At 42.4% G+C, this 22,158-nt stretch overlaps 1 protein-coding gene across 1 annotated transcript; it reads right to left on the minus strand.

Annotated features, from left to right (window-relative positions):
* Window positions 1-25: 25 nt before the first annotated feature.
* Window positions 26-21,905, minus strand: Rbbp7 (RB binding protein 7, chromatin remodeling factor). The gene is made up of 12 exons (XM_003463045.5): window positions 21,605-21,905; window positions 20,644-20,788; window positions 15,118-15,263; window positions 11,934-12,107; window positions 10,875-10,990; window positions 6,935-7,095; window positions 6,146-6,272; window positions 5,949-6,026; window positions 5,286-5,362; window positions 3,514-3,571; window positions 1,111-1,221; window positions 26-471 (listed from the first exon to the last, which is right to left on the minus strand). Exons 1-12 carry the CDS (start codon window positions 21,618-21,620, stop codon window positions 403-405), a joined length of 1,278 nt encoding a protein of 425 aa, XP_003463093.1. The 5' UTR covers window positions 21,621-21,905; the 3' UTR covers window positions 26-402.
* Between the last annotated feature and the right edge of the window lie 253 nt (window positions 21,906-22,158).

Here is a 22,158-nt window from a genome sequence, read left to right on the forward strand (position 1 = left end):
CCAAAAGAATAAGAATAAAAGATAATTTATTTTAAAACTTTTATTTCTGCAAAGCCAATCAAGAAGTGTTGGAAGGAAAAAGTGTAAAAGTTACCCTTGCATATTTGGGAATAGCAAGCACTTAAGTTTGAGAAAACGAGGGCTTAGAACAGTTGAATCAAAGGCAGTACCCTGCTACTTATATTTTAAAACGTGATAATCCTTCTGAAGCAACATTCCTTCTTCCCTAATAACTACAATATGATACAGTACGCAACAGCTCACTTGAAAGTGCTAGAATCATAGGGTCAAGAATGCCATAAGCCACCCCACTTAACATTTCCCACTATACAATGCTGTTTTGGCGCTTGAGAAATCAAGCATTCATGTAGCATTACATTGAACAGAAACAGCTCTCATACTTTAAGATCCTTGTCCCTCCAGTTCCGAAGTTGTGACATCTGACTCTTCATCATTGTAAATGTTTTCAGCCTAGAGACAATAACCAAATAAATGCACGGGTAAAATTCCTCAAGGTTTTCATACAGTCATCTAAAGATAAATGTTAATCTGCCAATGCAGATTTTAACAATGTCTGTGACATATTTTGACAGGAATTGATCAGTTTCATTTTTTGTACGTTCGACCAAGAAAAAGGCAGGCCACTGTTCTTAAAAATTACTTGTCACTCTGATTCTGCATACATATCTAGTCCCTACACACTCAGTTCTTGTTTGTAGAACATCCTTTCAGTGTAATTGCTTCACTTTATACAGCTTAGGCTGTAAGCCACCACTGCACACGTTCAGTCCCCTCCCAGGCCAGTGTTCACACACACTCAAGGACCTGAAGACAGCAGCAGCAATGCAAAGGCCCCAGGGCCCCAGGGCACCAGTGAACACTGCAGTAGACACCAAGTGTATCTATGCACACAGATGTGCTCATTTATCCCGACACAGCAGGTGCTATGGCTGGCAGACTAAGTGCCAATGCTGAATCTGAGACTTGTCAAGTGGGAATTTTCCTTATATTCCAAGTATTTAGTGTAACAAGTACTTAAATATTTCTATTATATCACTGGTAAATCTCTGCTTTACAAAACACACATTTGAGAAAAAAATTTCAGCTCACCATTTGCCATATCTGCATGATGTTATCCTCAGACACTGAGCAGATAACCCAAGGCTCATTGGGGTTCCAACTAAAGTCTGAAATCTTGGCAGTGTGTCCTCCGTGAATAAACTGGAAAGGAAGAAAGTCTTGGTAAACATGAGTTCCTGAATGCATGTACCACTAGATGCTGAACGTCTGTTAGCTGGAGGCAGGACCTTTCCCCCCAACATTCTTTGGCCTGTGTCCCTAAAGAGCAAGAGCCTTTTCCCTAACAAGGCTGGCCACGCCGGCCACGCCCATAATCCCAGCTCTCTGAGACTGAAGCAGGAAGATCACCTTAAATTTTTTTTTGTCTTTTTCATTTTTATCAGTACCGGGGATCGAACTCATGACTGCCTGCTTGCAAGGCAGGTGCTTATGCCTCTGAGCTAAATCTCCAGCCTGATCACCTTAAATTTGAGGCCAGTCTGAGACACATAGTGAGTTCAAGGCCAGGCTGAATTACATTGCAAGACCCGGTCTTAACAAACAATATGCACCACTGCATCACAGTGAGTCACATGTGTAAGATGAGCTCTCACACACTTTCCTACACCAGGTGCTCTGGGGCCCTCCTGCACTGCCAGGCATAGCCCTCACCTTTCCTCAGTCTCCAGACAAAACACCTCACCCTGAGGTGTGCAACACCCAGGGCGCTATAGTTCCAAAGTCCCTCAAAACCAGAAATTGCAAACAAATGGCAAGGAAGGCAGTTTGATTTGCTTCAGGAAGAAATCTCAAGGGAAGGCACTGTACCTTCTGTATGTATCTTTGAATTGGAATTCAAAGTAACTTGTTCTTTGAAAGGACACAAATATTAACACTGTCTTAGAAGTGGGGCAAGTCACACTTTCTGCTAAAGTCTGACTTGACTGTTTATTTGGAAAACAAGGACTCTGTCTGCTGGTTAGGGTGTATGTAATGTGTCTCTGACTTAATCAGTGTATCTGTTTAAAATTTGAGATGGACCCAGCCATGGTACCAGATGCTTATGATCCCAGCACGTTGGGGAGCTGAGGCAGGAATATCAAGTTTTAAGGCCAAAGTGGGCAACTTAGACCCAATCTCAAGAATAAAATTTAAAAAGGGCTGGGTATGTGATATTGTGGAGTGTGCCTGTTCTGGAAACTGAGTTGGGGGAGGGGGAGCTTTGGAAAATACTTGGAAGGGGTACACATGTGAAACTATTTTAAGACCACTGCCTTGCAATGTACATAGGAGTCATCAAAACAAGATCTACAGAAACAAACACATCAGGGCCTGCCAGGGGCTGGGGAGAAGAGCACACTGGCAAGTAACAGAATTTTTTGCAGAAAAAAAACGTCCTAGAACTGACTTGTGGAGATGGTTGTACAACACTGGATATACTGAAAACCACTGAATTGTAAACTTTATGTGAATTGTACTATATGTAAATTACATCACAATAAAACACTAAAATAACTGAAAACAGCTGGACAAAAGTAGCTGGGAGCAATGTGTTTTCTAGAAAATATAATAAAACTGCCTCACAAGCAGATCTCCAAGTCACTCTCTCACTGTGGAGTAAATGCACTTAGACTCTACCTTCTGCTCATGGCCCAGGTTACTGGGAAACCTTTCTCTCTCAGCTGTACTGGCGTGCACTGCCCATACCACTTTGGCTGAGGCCTGTTCCACTTCTGCCACCTGATGCCCAGAAACAGCCCAATAAGGAGTGCAAGGGACTGGCTAGGGCAGCGGTGGTGAACCTCATGGGTTATCTGGATCACTGCAAGTTCTAAGAGGTTTGCTGTCACTGGCCCAGGGGCTCACACCGAGGGACCTGGCAGCTTCTGTCAGCTTAGCCGTGGGCCTTTGCCTTTTATGTCTGTGAGAAAAGCACAAGTGGACCAAAAATGAACAGCGCCAGAAGAGCTAAATGAAACGCCGCAGAGCGCTGAGTGACCATCTGCCTATGACTAGGAGGCGAATGTTCAATTCAGAGCAACGACAAGGAACCATCGCTAAGTCTGGTAATGCTTCATAGAAAAGTGACTTGAACTTACACAGCAGTCATTACCAACTGTCCACCCTGTTAGAAGAAGGTATAAAATATTGCCCAGTGAGCAGCAGTAGGACTGCCTTCCCTCAATAAAACACACACAATAGAATATGGTTGCAGTGAGAGATGACTATTCAGTATTTTCCAGCAGTCCAAATAACTTTTACTGAAACGTTTGTAAAAAGCAAGCGGGTTCCATTTACTATTTTGGATAAATTTTAGAGCTGAATGGCTGCAACAGCCTGACTTCCATTCTGAGACCATCTTTGAGAGCTGGCCTGACTTGTCCTTGCCTTAAGTGGCTGGATGACTGACAGAGCCCACCCTGCATGGGACACTTCACCTTGCAGAGAACTTACCAGGAGCTCTGGAGGCCCATCTTCTGCGTCCTCAGCTGACTGTTCTTCTCCAATTTTACTATTAACAAAGGAGAGAATGCTTTCTTTATTGGAAATTCTCATAGCGAGAGTGTACACTGATCAGTATCACCCAGAAAATTTACCCGAAAACACATGCACACCCGAGAGCAGCTTGTTAGGATGCTTGCTTTCTGGAAACAGAAAGCACCATTCATAATTGTAACTGCAGATGAAGAACTGTTCATAATAAAAACACAAGTTTCTCCAACATATAGAGCAGGGCATGGTGGTACCCATCTGTAATTCCAGCACTCAGGAGGTTGAAGCAGGAGGATCACTGCAAGTCTGAGGTCTGCCTGGACTATATGGTGAGATCCTGTCTCAAACCCCCCACTCCCAATCTACATGCAAACATGCAGCTTTGTGCATTCTGAGTGTGAAGTGCAACCTGATGACTACTCTGGATGTGTCTATAAAGATATGGCCACAAAACAACATTAACTGTGGAACATATAAGCTAAAACATGATTTTATGTTTTTGGTGTTGGGGACTGAACCTAGGGTCTGATGTATGCCAGGCAAATGCTACATATACTCTAGTCCTAAATCAAAGGTTTTCAGGGAGTTGTTTTTTTTTAAAAATTTCAGTTAGTAGGTCAAAATACAGTTGTTTTTTCCCTTCCCATAAAACAATTTAGTCCACTTCAAGGAATTACAAACTAAGGCACTTTATCAATGCTTCAAAGGTTCAATGCACACTCAGTAGCTCTGAAGCCAAGGGACTTTCTTCATTTTGTTTTCAGCCTGGCCTAGAACTTGCAGTGATTCTCCAGCCTTGGCCTCTTGAGTGCTGCTGGGGTTACAGATATGCATTACCACTCCTAGTTTTTTAGGGAGCACTAGGGATTGAATCCAGGGTTGTCACATGGTGCTGCATATACCTTATTTTTTGATGGAGGGTCTAAGTTGCTATGTTGCCCAGGATGAGCTTGAACTTGCAATCTTCCTGCCTCAGCCTCCCAGAGGGCTGAAATTACAGGCATGTGCCACCATGGCTGGCTCTCCTCAGAGCAGAGAGAAACTACAGGGAACCCCAGGGAACACAAGGCTCACAGCAGGGGACACCTTGTCCTGTTTACAAAGGTCTCTCCAGCTTATAAAAGCTACAGTTGGGAGCTACCATGTGTAGAAGTAATAGATAAAATCACAGGAGAGCAAATGGCACAGGACCTCAGCAAGAACAGTCCTGCTGATGTGCTCCTATGAGAGGAGAGCAGCCAACACCTTCAATTCTTTTCTACGGTAGGTGCCTAAACTACAACTACCTGGATGTGCGTGTTTGTGCGTGTGAGCTCCCCCCCCCGAGTTCATGGTCCATTTGCTGCCTCATCCATTTTACAGAACAAAGACTCTTTAGAAAGGTACTTGAAATTTTATTACTTTCATATTAGGGTTATTGAAGTGGTAGTAACAAATTGCTTTTTGTCTTTTTGAGACAGGGTCTCACTATGCAGTTCAGGCTGGCCTTGAACTTGAAGCAACCTTTCTGCTAGGATTTTTTTTTGAGAGGACACCAGGGATGGAACTTATGACATCATGCTTGCCAGACTGGTGCTGTGCTGGTGAGCTATATCCCTGGCCTGAGTGCTGGGACTATAGGCACATGCCACCATGCCAGGCCTCAAACTGCTTTTCTAGTTTATGAATTACTATATAACCTGCCAGATTAGCATAATATTCACACAGTATCTTGTCTCCAGATCCTAAATTACCTCAAATCCCACACGTTCAGGCGACGATCGGTACCACTTGAAGCCAGAATAGTTTCATTATGTGGAGACCAGTGGACCTAGCAACAGATATTCTAAGAATGTACGTAAAACAGTTCCCATCCCTCAGTTTGTGCTGGTCTTCTAACCTGTAATATTTCCCATCCCACACTAGCTCCATCTCTCAGTCTAGAGGCCTCAGCCTCCTGTTCCACATTTTGAGACACGCTTATAGGGGGCCCAATCCCCAGCCTGCCCCCATGAAGGTCCATTCCCCAGTACACCAAGGAACTCAGCTAGGGCTCCCAATAAACTTACTCAGCCCGAGAAGCCTTTCAACTTTTCGAGCAAGTGTACACTAACCTACACAATTCCCTGTTAAACCTAGCACAAGACCCTTTCCTTGACAGTGGGCCTACTCCTACACTTAACTTAGAGGAGTCCTTGGAGTTGACTTAAGCTAGTTGTGGCTTTTCTTCTAGTTCTGAACTAACAGCCTCTTAAAAAGCTCCAAGTTGTTTCCTCTAGTTTACTGATGTGACAGAATCAGGAGGGGCTTTATTAAAAACAAAAAGGCCCATGTCCACCATCAATAGATAAGGAAAAACTTAAAACTTTACCCTTGCCAGTTTTTGCACCAGACATACAAACAGAAGTGTCACGTACCTGGAAAATCTCATCCTTATGAGATTCAAAGGTATGAAGTTTTAATTTTAAGTTACGCAGGTCCCACAAAGCTACCGTCTGAAGGAAAAAACAAATGAATTCATTTCTGTGCTTTACACAGAATCTTTTAAATACCTGGGTTAATGTGTAAGACATCTGAGTTTTGTAAATACTAAATATGCAAGAGCTTCTGAGACCTTATCCGCAGAGCCTGTTGCCAGAATGAATTCGCTGTAAGGATTGAAGGAGAGGCAGTTGACCTCGGCAGTATGTGCATCCACCAAGTGGCTGGGCTTGGAGGTGGTGTTGGACCTGGTGTCCCATCTGAAACAGAGGTACAAGGCACATAGAACTCATGGAGGACACCAAGTCCCCCAAACTTTGCATATACTCATTGCTGGACCAGCCTCTCTGCTCCACTCACCCACTTCAGACACCAATCATACAGAGCTGGCAATCTAGACCTCATCACTAAATGACATTTTCTAACCCTTCAAGAACGAACTGTTGTAATTCCAAGACATAACAAAATGAGGCTATTTGGCAGAGAAAAACGTAACAACCGAATAGCCTTGTCAAGTTCAGTATTTTGCCTCATTTGTTTCAGACAGCATTTCTTCAGGAAACAAGAAGTGTCTAAGTGGTTGAATTCAACTAGCTCTGTAGCCTTGACCCAATGGAATTACTGTCTTTTGTAACATCCAATGTGAACTGGTCACCAGGATCCCAATTCTGCTATTTATTACTACAACTCATTTTCCTTCACCCTTACATAGCTGTTTATTTAAAGCAGTTCATCCATACAGCATAGTAAGTCTCATGTAAAAAGGCTGTTAACATACAATAAAGGCTGTGCAGTTTATTCTATGTCTATTATACCTCACCTAAAGCTTTTTAAGCTTTAAAAAGCAATCAAAGCAGTCTACCACAATCACCAATGGTCATTCAGATCACCTAGCAAAACCCCACTGAACTCTCCTCCATACATCATAAGTTTCTGATCATCAGCGACGGATCCAAACAAGGACTCATGTAGCAGATGCCAGGCCACATCCTCTACAACAGCCGAGTGGCCAGTAAAGATTGCTTTAGCATCCACAATTTTGCCTTCCTTTGGTCCTGCATTTATATCCCACAGGCAGACAGTCTGAGGGAGGAGAAGAAAAACAAAGACAAAAGCTGTAAGACACTACGTCTTAAAGGCCAACACCTTATTTAATATCTTCATTAAAAATAACACTAGGTAGAAATTAGAAATAGAGAGGAAATACAAGCAGAAGAATGTGTGGGTGCAAACTCCATGATGGGAGATGCACAGGGTAAGAGAACTACACTGGGGGAGATCAAGTATGGTGGTAGCTAAGGGACACTGGGTTGGAGTTGCTACCTATGTACATTAAATGGTCAGTGACACAAAGCCAGGAGCTCAATAGCCACTGACTAACAATGCACATCTTAAAACTTCACACTGGGCTGTGAAGGTTGGGAATGAAAATGAAAACATTCCTTAAAAAACAAAAGCCCCTTGGACAAGTCTGGTTTCCTGGCAGGAGCTATTGGACATGAGGCAGTGTGGCAGTGTCATAATCCTGTGAGGAACACCCACCCCCATTTTGCTCCAGAGGTCAATGGTTGGGGTCTGCACACCTGTCTCCATGGTACGTTCCCCCACTATCAGTGGAGTCCAAGGGAGATCATGGACTTCCTCAGGCCTCAAAGATCACAGCAGCCTACAGTTCATGAGGCTTCATGTTCAAGGCTTTATCTTGACAATCACAATGAATTAAGAGCAAAGTCTTAAATTTTAACTATAGAGCAATGATTCTCAGTCATTAGCATAAAGGAAGTAACTCATGCTGAGTGTGTTGAAATAAAATTGGAATTCCACTGGCATTAACCCCATCTCTTTTTAAGCCACTTAGCTTCCCCCATGGTGCTAGAGATCGCACATGCTAGGCAAGTGCTCTACCACTGAGTTATACCCCCAGCTCCTTAAACCAATTTCCTGTAAGAACAGGTTGCTGTTATAAAGCTACTTCTCAGAAGTACCTATTTTCCAAGGAACAAAAATGCTTTTTTCTCTTTGGTGGTGCTGGGAGTTGAACCCAGGGGTGCTTTACCACTGAGCTATACCCTAGCCCTTTATAATTTCTAAGACAGAGCCTTGCTAAATTGCCCAGGGTGGTCCTGAATTGTGATCCTTTTCCTTTAGCTCCTGAGTAGCTGGGATTATAGGTGTGTAATAGACCTACACCAGCAACAAGCACTTAAATACAATACATGCAGCTCTTATGTTATGTACTCTGAGGTACAATTTACACACACCTGAGGAGAGGGTATGCAGGGCTGCTACCTTCTACCCCTGCTCCCACCAAAGACAGAGCCTGAGCTCAGCACTATGCATGGCCTCAGGATCCCTTGGGACACATCAGGCTGGTGTCTTCAAAAGGCACCGGTAAGGAGGTTATTGAGTTGAGCCCACTGTCACTATCTTGCAGAGAAGCAGAACCTTGTTTCCATGCCTCTGAAAGCTGAGCTACCGGAACGTGACAACAGTTCGTGAGTGCCCCCAGACCTTGAGTTGTGAAGATGGGAAAAGCTGTTCATGATGGGGGTATGGGAACAATGAAATCCTCACTGGCCTGATTTGGGTTGTGGATCTGGCCTTCCTCTTTTAGGAAGGGTATAAAGCCTTGATCTCCAGCCATCATAGCAACCTATCGAGCTCCCCTACCAACTGCCCTTTTGAGTTCTTTTTCTATTAATTCAGAGTTGGTTTTGGCTGTGTGTAACTAGAGAATTTTGAAAGGCATTTATGTTTCAGATATTCCAAACACTTAACAGGAATGGCCACCAACAAAGACAGAAAGGCCATGTTTTAGGAACAGGAAGATATTAAGTTAGAAGGCAAGCAATCTGCTCTTATGAAGCAGACAAGTGATAACTGTAGTCAAGCTTTTGGAGCTCTCAGAAGGCCCAGAAATGTTTCTGTTTTTTCCTGAAATCATATCAAATGCCTTTCTCTTATAGTAAAGGTCCACAAGAGGATACAGGACTGTTGGCAGTGAAAATGCTATTTTAATGTACAATGAATGAACAAAACTGTTTTCCAATTGTGTGGTATTTTTAACTATTAATGTTTTACATTAAGTGTAACAAGATAATAGGCAAAAAATTACTTTTCAACAACTGGTGCTGGGAAAACTGGATTATCACATGCAAAATAAGTGAGACCCCTATCTCAAAGCATAAACAAAAATTGACTCAAAATGGATGAAAGACCTAAATCTAAGAGCTAAAACTCTTAAGAGCACAGATGTGATCTTTGTGACATGGGATTATGCAATAAGCCTCTTAGATATAAAACCAAAAGCACAAGTGAAAAAATTTTAGAAATACATTAACTAGACCAAATTAAAAATTTTTGTATTTCAACAAAACAAGAAAGTAAAGACAATCCAAAGAATGGAAATCACATATCCTACAAGACTTGTAGCTAGAATACATAAAGAATTCTTATAACTCAATATAAGATAGCAAAATCAGCTGGGTATGATGATGGCACACTTTATTTTATCAGCTACTTTGGAGGCTGAGGCAGGAGTGTCACAAATTCAAGGCCAGCACAACAGAGACCTTGTCCACCTCTCCACAAAAGACTGAAAAGATCTTTTAAAAAATGGACAAATGCCTTGAAAATGTATTTCTCCAAAGGATGTACACAAATGGCCAATAAACAGAAAAGATGTTCAATGTCATCAGGTTAATAGAATAAGTACGAATCAAATCTACAATGTGTTCACACTAAGAGGGCTATAAACACAAAGACAAGTGTTGGTGAGGGTGTGCAGAAAAGGGAACACTCAAGTGTTGCTAGTGGCAACATAAAATGAGTAACTGCTCATGAAAGTTTGGCAGTTCTTCAAAAAGCAAAAACACAGTGTTAGCACATGAACCAGAAACTTTACTCCTAGTGATCACCCAAGAGAAATGAAAACATTCAGACTGGTACACTAATGTTCACATCACTCAAAATAGCCCCAAACTAAAAACAACACAAACATCCACTAGCAAACTGTGGTATATATACACCAGCTACAAATGAAAGGAGAAGTGATGTCACCTGAAAACATGTGAAAGTCAGACAGAAAAGATCACATAGTATATGACTTCACTTTGGATGTGAATCCAGAATACTAGACAAAATAAATTCCTGGTTCCTAGGAGCTGGGGGAAGGGAAACAGACAATGACTGCCTTCATAGGTACACAATTTCCTTTTGGAGTATTTGATAAAAATATTCTAGGATTAGCAGCAATTGTTGTGGAACTTTGAATATAGTAAAATCTCAGCTGTACACTTTAAAAACACATATCATAAATGTTTTATACAGTTTCCATTATAAAGGTCCAGAGATCCTCTTAAAATAATGTGAGGTCTTTTGCACACCCTTCCTTCCATCTCAAGAATGCTTTTGAGTTTTGTGAGGGACTTGCAGCTATAACTAGTAGAGCACTTGCCTAGCATGAAACCCCAGGACCGATCCCTAGTGTTGCAAAAATTAAAGAGTTGAAATTTTTGTTTGTTTTTTGAGACAAGGCCTCACTATATAGTTCTGGTTGACCTTGAACTCACAGCAATCCTCTTGCCTTAGTCTCCCAAGTGCTAGAATTACAGGTATGTGCCACCACACCCAGCTTAAGAGTTGAAATTTTTTAAAAAATAAAAGAAAGCTTTATGAAACCCTAAGCCTCCAACAGAGCAGTCTGAAAAGCCACTGCTCTAGAACCCGGGAAAACATTATCACAAATCATCAAGTGTTATCTCAGAAAACTGTTCATCTATGTAGTGCTCCTTAGTGCAGAGCTGTCTTGTGACATTTCAATTCTCAGTCTATGAGCAGATTAGGAAGAACACATTTCTCACATGGTCGTCGGATGCACTTAGGAGATGTCCACTCAAATTAGAATTCCAGGAAAGACCATAGCCTTCCTTTTGGTGACCTCTTAACCTAAGATCAGGATTACATTCTCCACTTGGGTCTAAGGAGAAAAGAAATACATTAACTACTAAGTTATTATCTGTTTATCAGAACTGGTGAGAGCAAACTGTCACTCCTCCATTGAGGGAGCTTAACAGAAATTCACACGAGTTAAGGACTTGGTCTGGCACACAATCACTTTGAAAGGCTCTTTATTTTGCTTGCTTTTAAATACTTGATGCAAACTGTGCCTCACAACCATTAAATGACTGGTTTCTTTAGAAAACCTAGTACTATTTCCACCACAGAAACACCAACTAGCTACCTGCAAATATGAGTAGTGGCAGCCCCACCCCCAACCCCTGATCAATTTTCAGAAGTATTCCTAGCACAGCAGGTTGGGTCACTCAGGCCTTGCATGTCTCTAAGGTAGCCCGCGACCATCAACAACTCTTGGCCAATCCGAGAACGTGACCTCTGTAAGGTTCTTTGTGTCACTGTCTGATAAAGCTGTGTATGCCCAAAGCAGTGGGGCATGCTGCAGCAACTTGTCAAGACTTGCAGCAAGAATCAAGGTGCATCTGGCTTCACTGCTAGGGTCTCACATTTTCATTAGTGAGACCAGTCACAGAGCAGGATGTACCCATGTGACCAGGCCTCCAAGAAAAACCCAGACCTTGGCACTCACAAAGGCTTCGCTGGGCACATGCTTCTATTTGTTGCTAGCAAAACAGCATGCGTCCTTGCGTCCCAGGAGAGGAAGGACACGGAAGCCCGGCCTGAACTCCCTGGACTTCACCTGCTGTGTGTGTGTCTTTTTCCTCTTTTGTTCTGGCTCCTTTGCTATAATAACCCTCAACTGTGAGGATAATCTGTTGCTGGATCTTTTGAGCAAATCACCTGAGAATGGTTATGGGAGGCCCCAAAAACAATTTTTAAACCTTACAGTCTATTTTGAGTCAAGAAAAATGTTTAAGTACTGGGCTGCCTTTATTACTACATACCTGGTTTAGCAGGGTGTTTTGTATAGTCAAACACCAACACATCAGAAGATGGTGTTTTTGTAGCAATGATGTGAGGATTTTGTGGCATGTAACGGGCACGATTTACTTCTCCCTCATGATTGATTTTAATTTCACATTCAATTTTGCCTGTTACAGAACCAAAACCACCAAATTCTGGGAGGAAAAAGAAACACATACACTTAGGATTAAAATCGAAATGTCATTTAACCTACTAGATTTTATCCTAACAGAATACAACATAAATTTATGAGATAGACAAAAACAAAACAAAACACAAACCCCCAAAATGTGGGTCTGCCACTTGGAATTTAATTTATTCTCAAAGCCCATTTACAATAGAAAATATTGATAGCTACCTTATGTAAGTTGATTCAGTTCCATTTTGGACTTAAGGCAATTAAAAACTGGCCTCTTTCAGTTGTGAAGATATGGTTATTCACAAAAAAATTTCAAAGCACCACATAATAAAGAACTTTTTTTCAGTTCAACTCATTTGACATGGTTGTTACAAAAAAGTCAAGATATTATTCTCAGGAGTAATAGCTTACACTCCTAAGTTTGAAGTCAGAAATATTCTCAAACCAAAAGCATGCTAACCCCTATCTGCTCCCAAGACAGAAAGACAGACACAGACACAGACATACACAGGTCTAGCTGGCAACTGCTTAGGTAAGGTTAAAACAAGGGTACTAATCTCCCAATCTGGTAGGTCAATAAGGCTGTAGTGTTATAGTCATGAAACGGGCCTTAAAATATCATAGTTGCATAAAAAGAAAGATAACTTCTGAAAAGCAGCAAGATATCAGCAGAAAGACTGTGCATAGAGACCATCTAAGCAGATACTATATAGCAAACAACATTTTCTTTTTTGTACTTGTAGATAAAACTTGAATAGTTTGCTGAGGCTTAAGAAAAGTTATCAGGCTTCACACTGTAATTGTGTTATTTCTTACTCACAATGCTTCTTTGTACATTGCTTTCTAGTTTGCCCTACGTCTTGGGTCAGAGTTCAAATGCCTAATGGAGCCAGGCAGGTAGTATAACAAAAAATGGCCTGTACTGAGCATTGTGGTGTACGCCTGTAATCCCAGCACTTGAGAGGCTGACACAGGATGATCACCATTGAGTCAGAGTTCAGCCTGGGCTACATAGTAAGACCCTGTTTCAAAAAATGAAACAAAACAAACCCAACCCCAAATCAGTGGCCTGGAGAAAACACATAGAAAAGGAAGGAAATCATTTTAGTTTTAGTTAGCTGTCTGTGGAAGGATTAATGAGCTCTGGCTTCTATATCTCAGTATCAGCATCTCTAGCCATTCTGCTGCAGCAAACATAACTATTTCAGTGTGGGTAGAAACTCCTATAACTTTTTCAATTACTCTGAAGCTCCTCTGCCCACAACTGTCATATAGACATATGTAACATCATCCATTTCCCTCCCAGCCCTTTCCCTTTCAGTTCTGTCCAAAAAAGAATGGCTCAACCTTCAGGATTACCCCTCCTGCTATAGGCAAAGGAAGACCATGCCGATAGTCAGGAGAGTGTGAGCCCACGTGTTTAAGACAAGCCTAGGCAACAAAGGAGACTTTGTCTCAAGAAAAACAAAATTAAAAATAAAATTTGAAAAGCTAGGTTTACAAGTACAATTTACTGTGAACACAGGGCTTTCCTTTCTCAAACCCAAAAAAATGTTTGGCCATAGCCAGAAGTCGTGCTGCACACCTGTAATCCCAGCATTTGGGAGGCTGAGGCAGACAAACTGCTGTAATTGTTTAAGGTCAGCCTGGGCTACGTAATGAGTTCAAGGCCCACCTGAACTATACAGTGAGACCTTGTCTCAAAAAAAACCAAAAAATACCCTAAAAATCCCCCTTTTTCCTAAAATACAAAAACAAAACAAAACAAAAAAACCCAAAAATGACCTGAAGCCATGAAAGAGTCACTCACCTGGGAGGTCTTGGTGACTCAGGCTGTGCATTTCTGAGACACTTCTGAGGGACACTGGGACCATTACTGACTCTTGGCACAGTAAGGGAACACAGATCTCAGAATGTTCTTTGTTACTGATGCGTCTGTGGGACATACCTGGAGCAATGGACCATGCTGTACCCGACTGGCAGGGCTGTTCTGCACAAATATCAAGACTGATTGTGTGCAACTGCTTTCATTACTGGTGTCCTGTACTTGAACTCTCATGGCTGCCTGCCAGCAGCCCACGTCTGGGTAACTAGTCTCCAGGAGTACCTCAGACCCTGAGAGTTGTAGAGGCTCCCCCCAGGCAGAGATTCTACACATCCCTACAGCTTGCTGCCAGAGAGAAAACACATCCTGTGTGGCTTGGATGGGACTGGTGCCAGACCTCCTTGAACTCACCAATGTACATCCTGTTCCTGCTGCACTTGTTCTGTGTTCTTTATGATAACGAAATTTAGCTGTAAGTATAATTTGCTACTGAGGTTTTTGAGTCATTCTAGCGAAACCATCAAATTCACAGTGGCCATGGGATATCAAAACAGGAGTGCTGATATTTTAAAAACCTACTGATGTGGTGGCACATGCCTGTAACCCCAGCACTCAGGAAGCTGAGGCAGGAGGATTACTGCAAGTTCCAGGCCAGCCTAACTGTACAGTGAAACCCTGTCTCAAAAAGACAAAAACAGGGCTGGCGAAACCGCTCAGCAACATAGTGCCTATCTGGCAAGCACAAGGTTGTGAATTTGATCCACAGTATCAAAAAAAGGGACAAAAACAAAACAATCCCACCATTAATGGTTTGGTATACATCTACTAATTTTTCTCTATGAATACATCAACACATAATACTTTTACCAAAATACATTGTAATTACACACACCAGTTATTAATTTACTGTATCTTGGATACCTTCATACCAGCATATATACAGTTTTCTCATTAACTGCTGTGCAGCATTTCAAACATACCACAATGTGTCTAACCAATTTCCTAAGAATCAACATCTAGTTAGCTAGGTTGATCTTAATTTTTCAATCCTGCAAATAATGTGAATGTGAGTAGTTCTGTAGAATAAAGTACTAGAAGTTACACTGCTGAGCCGAAAGCTAACAGTTCAAATTTTTAGTAGCACATTCTTTAAAAGAGGCATGTTTTCTGACACTGATGCTGGAATACATGTAATACCTACCACCCTTGTCACTGTCACAGTGGGAAGCGTCGAACTGTGCATCATCATTGGGAATATGGACTCGAGCAACCACCAGATGATTCTGCTCATCAGATGTGTGAGTCCCCAGCACCAGCCAATGAAGGGCATAATCTTTTCCTTCTGGCCTGTTTAAGACAAAAAGCCAGTCACATGAATCCTACAGAAAATCTTCAGTTGCTAATAAGTTTAGTCTAGTTCCTTGAATACATTAAAATTTTTTTAACAAACATATACTGAGCATCAACTACATACCTGCTGCTCCCTGTTATCAACATTTCAGTCCCCATATGTGCAAATGTAAGGAAACATTCTAACTACAATACACAGAGGGCTTGCTTCTTACCTAAATATCCATCCTCTGCTGCCTCAACTATCAATGTGAATACAGATTTTCTAGAGCAGCATTCTAAGAAGTAAACACAAATCTTCATGCAGGAGACCATCACAAATCCCCTTCCTTACATATCCGGACTTCTCACCTAACATGTATCTTCCACCTTTATTCCCACCTTAATATGCTAGATGTTATGATTTCCCAATGAGAAGCAACAAAGTAGAATGGAAATGGGTGAGTCAAGTAAACTGGGTTTTTTTTAAAACCTGGCTGAGGCTAAAATTAGGTATATCCAACTGCTTATATCACAACCTTTCCTGGATATCAGTTTCTTCACTTAAAAAAAAGGCCATAAATATAAATGGCATAATATGAAACATCTTGTGTTTGTGATGCCTCAAGTTTATGAAATGTGCAATCCTAGTTTTAGCACGGGGCATTCTGTTCCCTTGTTCTGTGGAAAAGCTCCTTGAAACTGAAGAGCTTGCCAGTGCCTTTTGGAGCAATCGGGTGATTTTTGTACTAGTATCAATCCATAATGCTTTCCCTAGAACAGCAATTCTCACTGTGCTCTAGGTCCCACCCTCTATACTGTACCTCTTAACTTAAGCCAGGTCAAGCCATTTGTTGGCTACTGAGTTTCAGTTGTACAAAGGAGACAGTTTTTTTTTTTTGAAAGACAGGGTCATGTTATGTAGTTTAGGCTTTTTGCCTTGAACTCACAGTGATTCTCCTGCCTCAGCCTCCCGAGTACTGGGATTACAGATGTGCATGTACCATGACACCCTACAGGAGCCAGTATGTTTTTTAAAAGAGGGTTTGAATGTTACTTTTAGTACGTAATTATTAATAAATACAAAATGAAAATTTGCCTTATTGTAAAAGAATGCACAAACAAAGCAGAACAGATAGCCTGCTGGGCATGGTATGGTGGTGCATGCCTGCAATCCCAGTACTCAGGAGGCTGAGGCAGGAGGAATGATCACGAGTTTGAAGCCAGCCTGCACTACACAGTGAATTCAAGGCCAGTCTGAACAGCACAGTCTCCTCAGTCTTAGTTGATATATACACAGTGGGTGGCTATGCTATCAAGAAAAAATAATTTAAGCCAGGCATGGCGGCACATGCCTGTAATTCCAGCACTCAGGAGGCTGAAGTAGGAGGAATGATTGGGAGTTCAAGGCCAGTCTGAACTATATAGTGAGACCCTGTCTCAAAAATCCAAAAATAAAATTAGGTTCCAGTAAGGAATATAGGAAGATTCAGACAAAATAAAATCTTTACAGAAATAGTGGCTTAAAAAGGAATTTAAATGTGTATCAAGAAACAGAAAAATATGAGTACAGTACTTGAAAGAAGGCAGCATAGGAACAATTTTAGGGCTGACATAAGTGACTTGCTGTGTGTGTGGGGGGGTCAGGCACAGAACCACAACAAAAAGTGACTCTGCTTGTGGGGTTAAGCAGAAAAACTAAGACCAATAGGTAAAAATCACAAGTAGACAGGTTTACAGGACCTTTCTAAGGAGCACAGTCCTAAGTAGACTAGAGGATCTTAAAAACTCCTTGTCTCCAAGTCAGTAATTCTAGTTTCTCCTACATTATCACACAGGATTTTTTTTTAACAACAAATCCTTTTACCTCAATCATTAAGACCCAGTCTGCTTTCCTAAATTAATCAATAGTCATTACTTTCCTCAAACACAGGACACACCTAAAGACTGCAGAAACTACAAAAGGCGAAACAGCCTATCCCTCTTCAGTGCCAGAAGCCTTTGACCCAATAACTCCACTGCCGGGAAATTTGCCCCATCACAAAATAGGCTCTCTTACAAGATTATCTGCAACCATACTGTTTGCAGTAGGCAAAAGAATGAAAACCAACGTATCCATCAATAAAGAATTGGTGACATTAACTGTATCCATAAATAGCATTCTATAGAGCCCTTAAAAAGGAGTGTATGTAAGCATGAAGATAAGAAAAAGCCTTTAACAAATACTAAAAAGTCAGGTGAACAACTTGCGTCCATTAAAATAAAAAAAAGGGGGCTGGGGATTTAGCTCAAGCAGCATAAGCACCTGCCTTGGAAGCAGGCAGTCGTGAGTTCGATCCCTGGTACTGATAAAAAAGAAAAAGACAAAAAAAAATTAAAATAAAAAAAAAGATTAAGATCTTGACATGCCATCTGAGTGAGGAGTGCAAAAGGGGAAATTTTTTTCACTCTGTGTACTTCTATATTGCCTGAATTTGAAAAATTACAAAGCAGTTTCTGTAGAGAATTAGTCACAATATAGAAGAAATTATTTAACAGATGAATTATGAATTAACAACTAATTTATAACATTTCTAAAAACCAAATCAATTATTTGGACAATTACCTAACTTGATTTAAGGACAACACCTCAGAAAGTCCAAGTACTCTACAGCACATTAAATATGGGCAGAAGGTCATAGGGAATGGAAAAGGATCAGTTCCTCAAAGCACCAGGCTGTAGAACAGCCAGCATTTCTGCTATTCTTTATCTGGCAATAAAACACAACCATAGTCTCTTTATACGCAAAAGGAACCCTGCAAAACACCACATAGCAGTTCATAATATCCAAGAATGCGGGATGCTTGGCATTTTCTTGCATTCTCTGAGCCACTGAATATCCCACAACTTAATCCCACAACCTCTCTGTACAGAAAATTCCACAATATATAATTTAATTAGTTATCTAAACTCACAAGGTTTAACATAAAAGTAATCCATCTGGAGTAAGATGAACATACAGAAAAAAGGCTGAACATCCCTAACCCAAAAATGTGAAATATGGGAAATTTGTTGAGGGCTGACATGATTCCTTATGTGGAAAATTCCACACTTGACCTTCATGTGGCTGGTTGCAATTAAAACACAGGCACACTAAAAATACTGTATATAATTACTTTCAGGTTATGTTTACAGGTATATATGAAACACATAAATGTTGTGCTTAGACTTGAGTTTCAATCCTAAGATAGTTCATTAAGTTTATGAAAATACCCTCTCAATCCAAAATTGAAACACCTCTGGGTCCCAATCACCTTTGATAAAGGATAATCAGCCTGTATTTTTGGGGGGGATACAGGGGATTGAACTCATGACCTCACACTTGCAAGGCAGGCGTTTATGCCACTGAGCTAAATCCCCAGCCCCAGCCTGTATCATTTTTTAAAATGTAAGCAAAATAATTACAGGCAACCTTTAAAGAAAATTTCAGTGATTAGCTTTAATTGAAATTCAAAGGAAACTTATTTAAATCCTTACATATTATTCTTGAACCAGGAAAGGATGGGAAAACCAGCATCAGTCACCACTTACTTTGTTCTTATGCTACCAAGGCATTTACTACAAGGGATCTTATTTAATTCCCTCAAAGATAGGCATCGTGTTACCAATATCTCCACTTAACACGGACTAGGCAACCCTGGCAGAGCAATTGCCTAACTTGTCCTAGTTTGCAAAGCTAATAAGCAGGGGGCAGGATTCAAACCCAGGTCTCTGGACTTTAAAGCCCCGGAGCTCTTTTTTACTGTTACAGTAGGTCAGAAAGATCCAAAATATTAATAATTTTAAATCTGCTTAACAGGAAAACAAAAAGAGGCAAACACACATAAAGCTCCAAGCCAGAACCTGAAAGCCCTAGAGTATAGGATGATAGCCAATCTATTTTTAAATCTCTTAAGTAGTTGAAAAAGTCCACGTCTACAACTTGGGTCACAGCTCAGTGGTAGAGCACTTGAGGCCCTGAATTTGACTTTCCATACCAAATAAAAAAACTCAAAAAATTAATGCCTAGAAGTCTCCATTATTTAGCTCTTCAAGACTAGTCCCACATTTGTACATTTCTTCATGTATTTTTTTCAGAACTGCAATATAAGCTCCTATCTGTAAGACAACACTCAAGTATTGTATCCAGTCATTACAAAAATTATTTTATGTAAAACTAGCTTATTTTTATAATTTGCTGCAAAATCCTCTTTCCATGTTAAGAGTTTGAGTCAGTTCTCATTTAAATTCAAGATATACAAAATTAGTAAACTTTTAAGCCACGTGGCTAGGTGTGGTGGGGGTATATCTGTAATTCCAGCACTTGGGGGACTGAGACAGAGCTGGCAAGAGTATGAGGCCAGCCTGAACTGCACAAGACCCTGTCTCAAAAACACAAAAGCAACCTCCCCCAACCAAAATTCCAAAAAACTAAATAATGATGATGATAATAATAATAAGGTACATGGCCAAGTTCCTATTAGAAATGGTATAACCCTGTAAGAAAGGTAGTCTTAATGCACACGCTGCCTCATTCTGGAGCCAAATGGTCTGGGTTGGTAAAGTCCAAGTGTACACACCCAGATTTGTAAGCCCTAGCAACAATTATCAGCCGTGTATCTTGTGTATGGTACTGTACTTAACCCTTCAACTGCCTTCTTCAACTGTAGATCAACGATGAAAAACATACCTACAACACTGTACTGTTACAGGGGCTCAAATAATAGACCATAAAACTCCTGACTGTCAGGTTTTGCTCTGCGTTGCCCAGTAACTGCAAAACTGCCCGAAAAGAACACTCCAGAAAATCAACAGCAATGTCAAACCGTATTCCATGCTATACCAGTCAAGGCAAACCTTTTAGAGCTTTCAGTGATAGCAAACAACCCACTGCAGCCTGTGTGCGTAAGTTCATCGCCACTGCTATAAACTAGTATCATCTTTTCTCTGGTCAGTTGCTGCCAAATTCTTTCCCTTTTTTGCCTATTAAAATGTATTTCACTTTGGATGTCAGTTGCCTTTGCAAAAATTCATTAAGTCACATACTTACATACTTTTCTGTATGTATGCCATTTTTCAATACAGTAAAAGAAAGGCCTCAGTCTGAAGTCTGGCACGATAAAGATCAACGTTTGCACGCAAACAACGTCAAATATATTCAACATTTTCTACAAACATCCTTAATCTCACAGCAGATTCTCCCCTTTACATTATATGTCAGAATCATCTTACAAATCATTAAAGTATTGAAAATAAAAACCACCTGCCACCTCATCCAAGGGCTGATTCCACGCTTATACTCTCAGGCATTTAATACCAAATGTAGGAAATTCAAAATGACAGTTAAATTTATGGAAAAAAGTTGCTAGAAACCCTTACTTAGTCACTTCAGGAAGCCACTGAACGGTAAGACTGGGCCACTGAAGAGCATGGGTCATAACCAGGTCATACAGAAACGGTGTATTCTTCTTCCAGATTTTATATTCTTCGTTGATGACTCGCTCTTCCACAGTATCTTCAAACACTGAAATTTGGAGAAAGCCCACACAATTAAGCGGCTGAGAAAGAACGACGGCAGAATCTGTACACAGACACCGGAGGTCACCTCGAGATAGCCACACCTAACCTACTTTTCCTTTTTATTTTTCTATAACGTGAACTCAAACAACTACTCTTCCAGAACGTGGAGAGAACGCTAAGTCCAGGAAGCTTATTTTTTCCGCTTTCGAGATCAATACCTCTCCCATGCATGCCGAACTGGGTCATTAATTGCATGGACATCTAGATTGTTTCGCCTGGTACAGCTGCTCGCACCTGTTCTAAAATGACGACTTGTGCGGAAAGGGGCTCCACCACCCACACGGGAAGGCAGGTCCACGTGCTGCCCAAACCCACAGGCCCGCTTCCCGCATCCCCCGCCTGGAGAGGCCCCGGCTCCCACGACGCCCACGTCGGCAGCCATAGGCCGGCGGGCCTCGGAGCCCCCGGACAAGGGCCGCGACCCGGAGGCGGGTGCCGAGCACGCGCGGAAGAAGCTGCCTAGCTAGCTTCTCGGCGGTGATGGCCTCCGCCCTGGGCCCGGGTCGCTGAAGGGACCAGAGCCGCAGAGGGGGCTGGAGGTCCCGTTCTGGGCTCCACTCCCGACTCCGGAAGCGCTCGGAGTCCTCGGTGCAGCGGCCCCATCCCGCGCGGGCCCCTCGAGGCGCGCGCCCAGCCTCGCGCCCGGCCCCGCCCCCCTGCTCCGCACGCCAATTCGCGCCTTTCACCCGCGCGTGCTGCGGCCTCGCGCGCTGGCCGCCCCCAACACCCCCGGCGCGCGCCGCCCCACAGGGCCTCTTACTTTCTTTACTCGCCATCTTGCGTCGGGTCGTTCGCCCCTCGTTGCCTCCTCGGACTCCTCTCACTGACCAACAGCAGCCTGACCGCTGGGGTTCCTGCCTTTTTCAGGCGCGTCACAAACCTCTGTCTCTCAAAGCCGGCGGTCCGTCTTGCCGTCTGGGTGTACCCCAGACGCGTAACCTTCCCTCCTGCCTCCTCCCCGCTCGCGGGTACTGAGGTCTGAGGCGCTCTTCTCTCTCTCTCCAAACTTGGAACGAGACTTTTCAACCCGCGCCTCCCAGCCCGCCCAGGCAGCTGAGCGCAGGCGCAACTGCCCTGGGAAAAAGGAGAGGCGGTGGAGAGGCGGGCCTGGGAGCCAACGGCTCTGCCGCTTCGACCAATGGCGTGCAGCCGGCGGCTTCCACGCGCCCTTTGGGGGCGGGCCTCTGGAGGTAGGTGGGGCGTTCCGCGGCAGGAAGTTGGCAAGGCGCAGGCGCGAGGACTCGCCCGGCGCTCCCAGGGCTGGCCGCGGGGGCGGATGGGGGTGCGCGGGGGTGGGGCGAGCCCGAGGCGCGG

Source organism: Cavia porcellus, unplaced genomic scaffold (assembly GCF_034190915.1).
Source record: "Cavia porcellus strain 051 isolate PalLab524CR breed Dunkin Hartley unplaced genomic scaffold, mCavPor4.1 scaffold_33, whole genome shotgun sequence".
NCBI classification, from domain to species: Eukaryota; Metazoa; Chordata; class Mammalia; order Rodentia; family Caviidae; genus Cavia; species Cavia porcellus.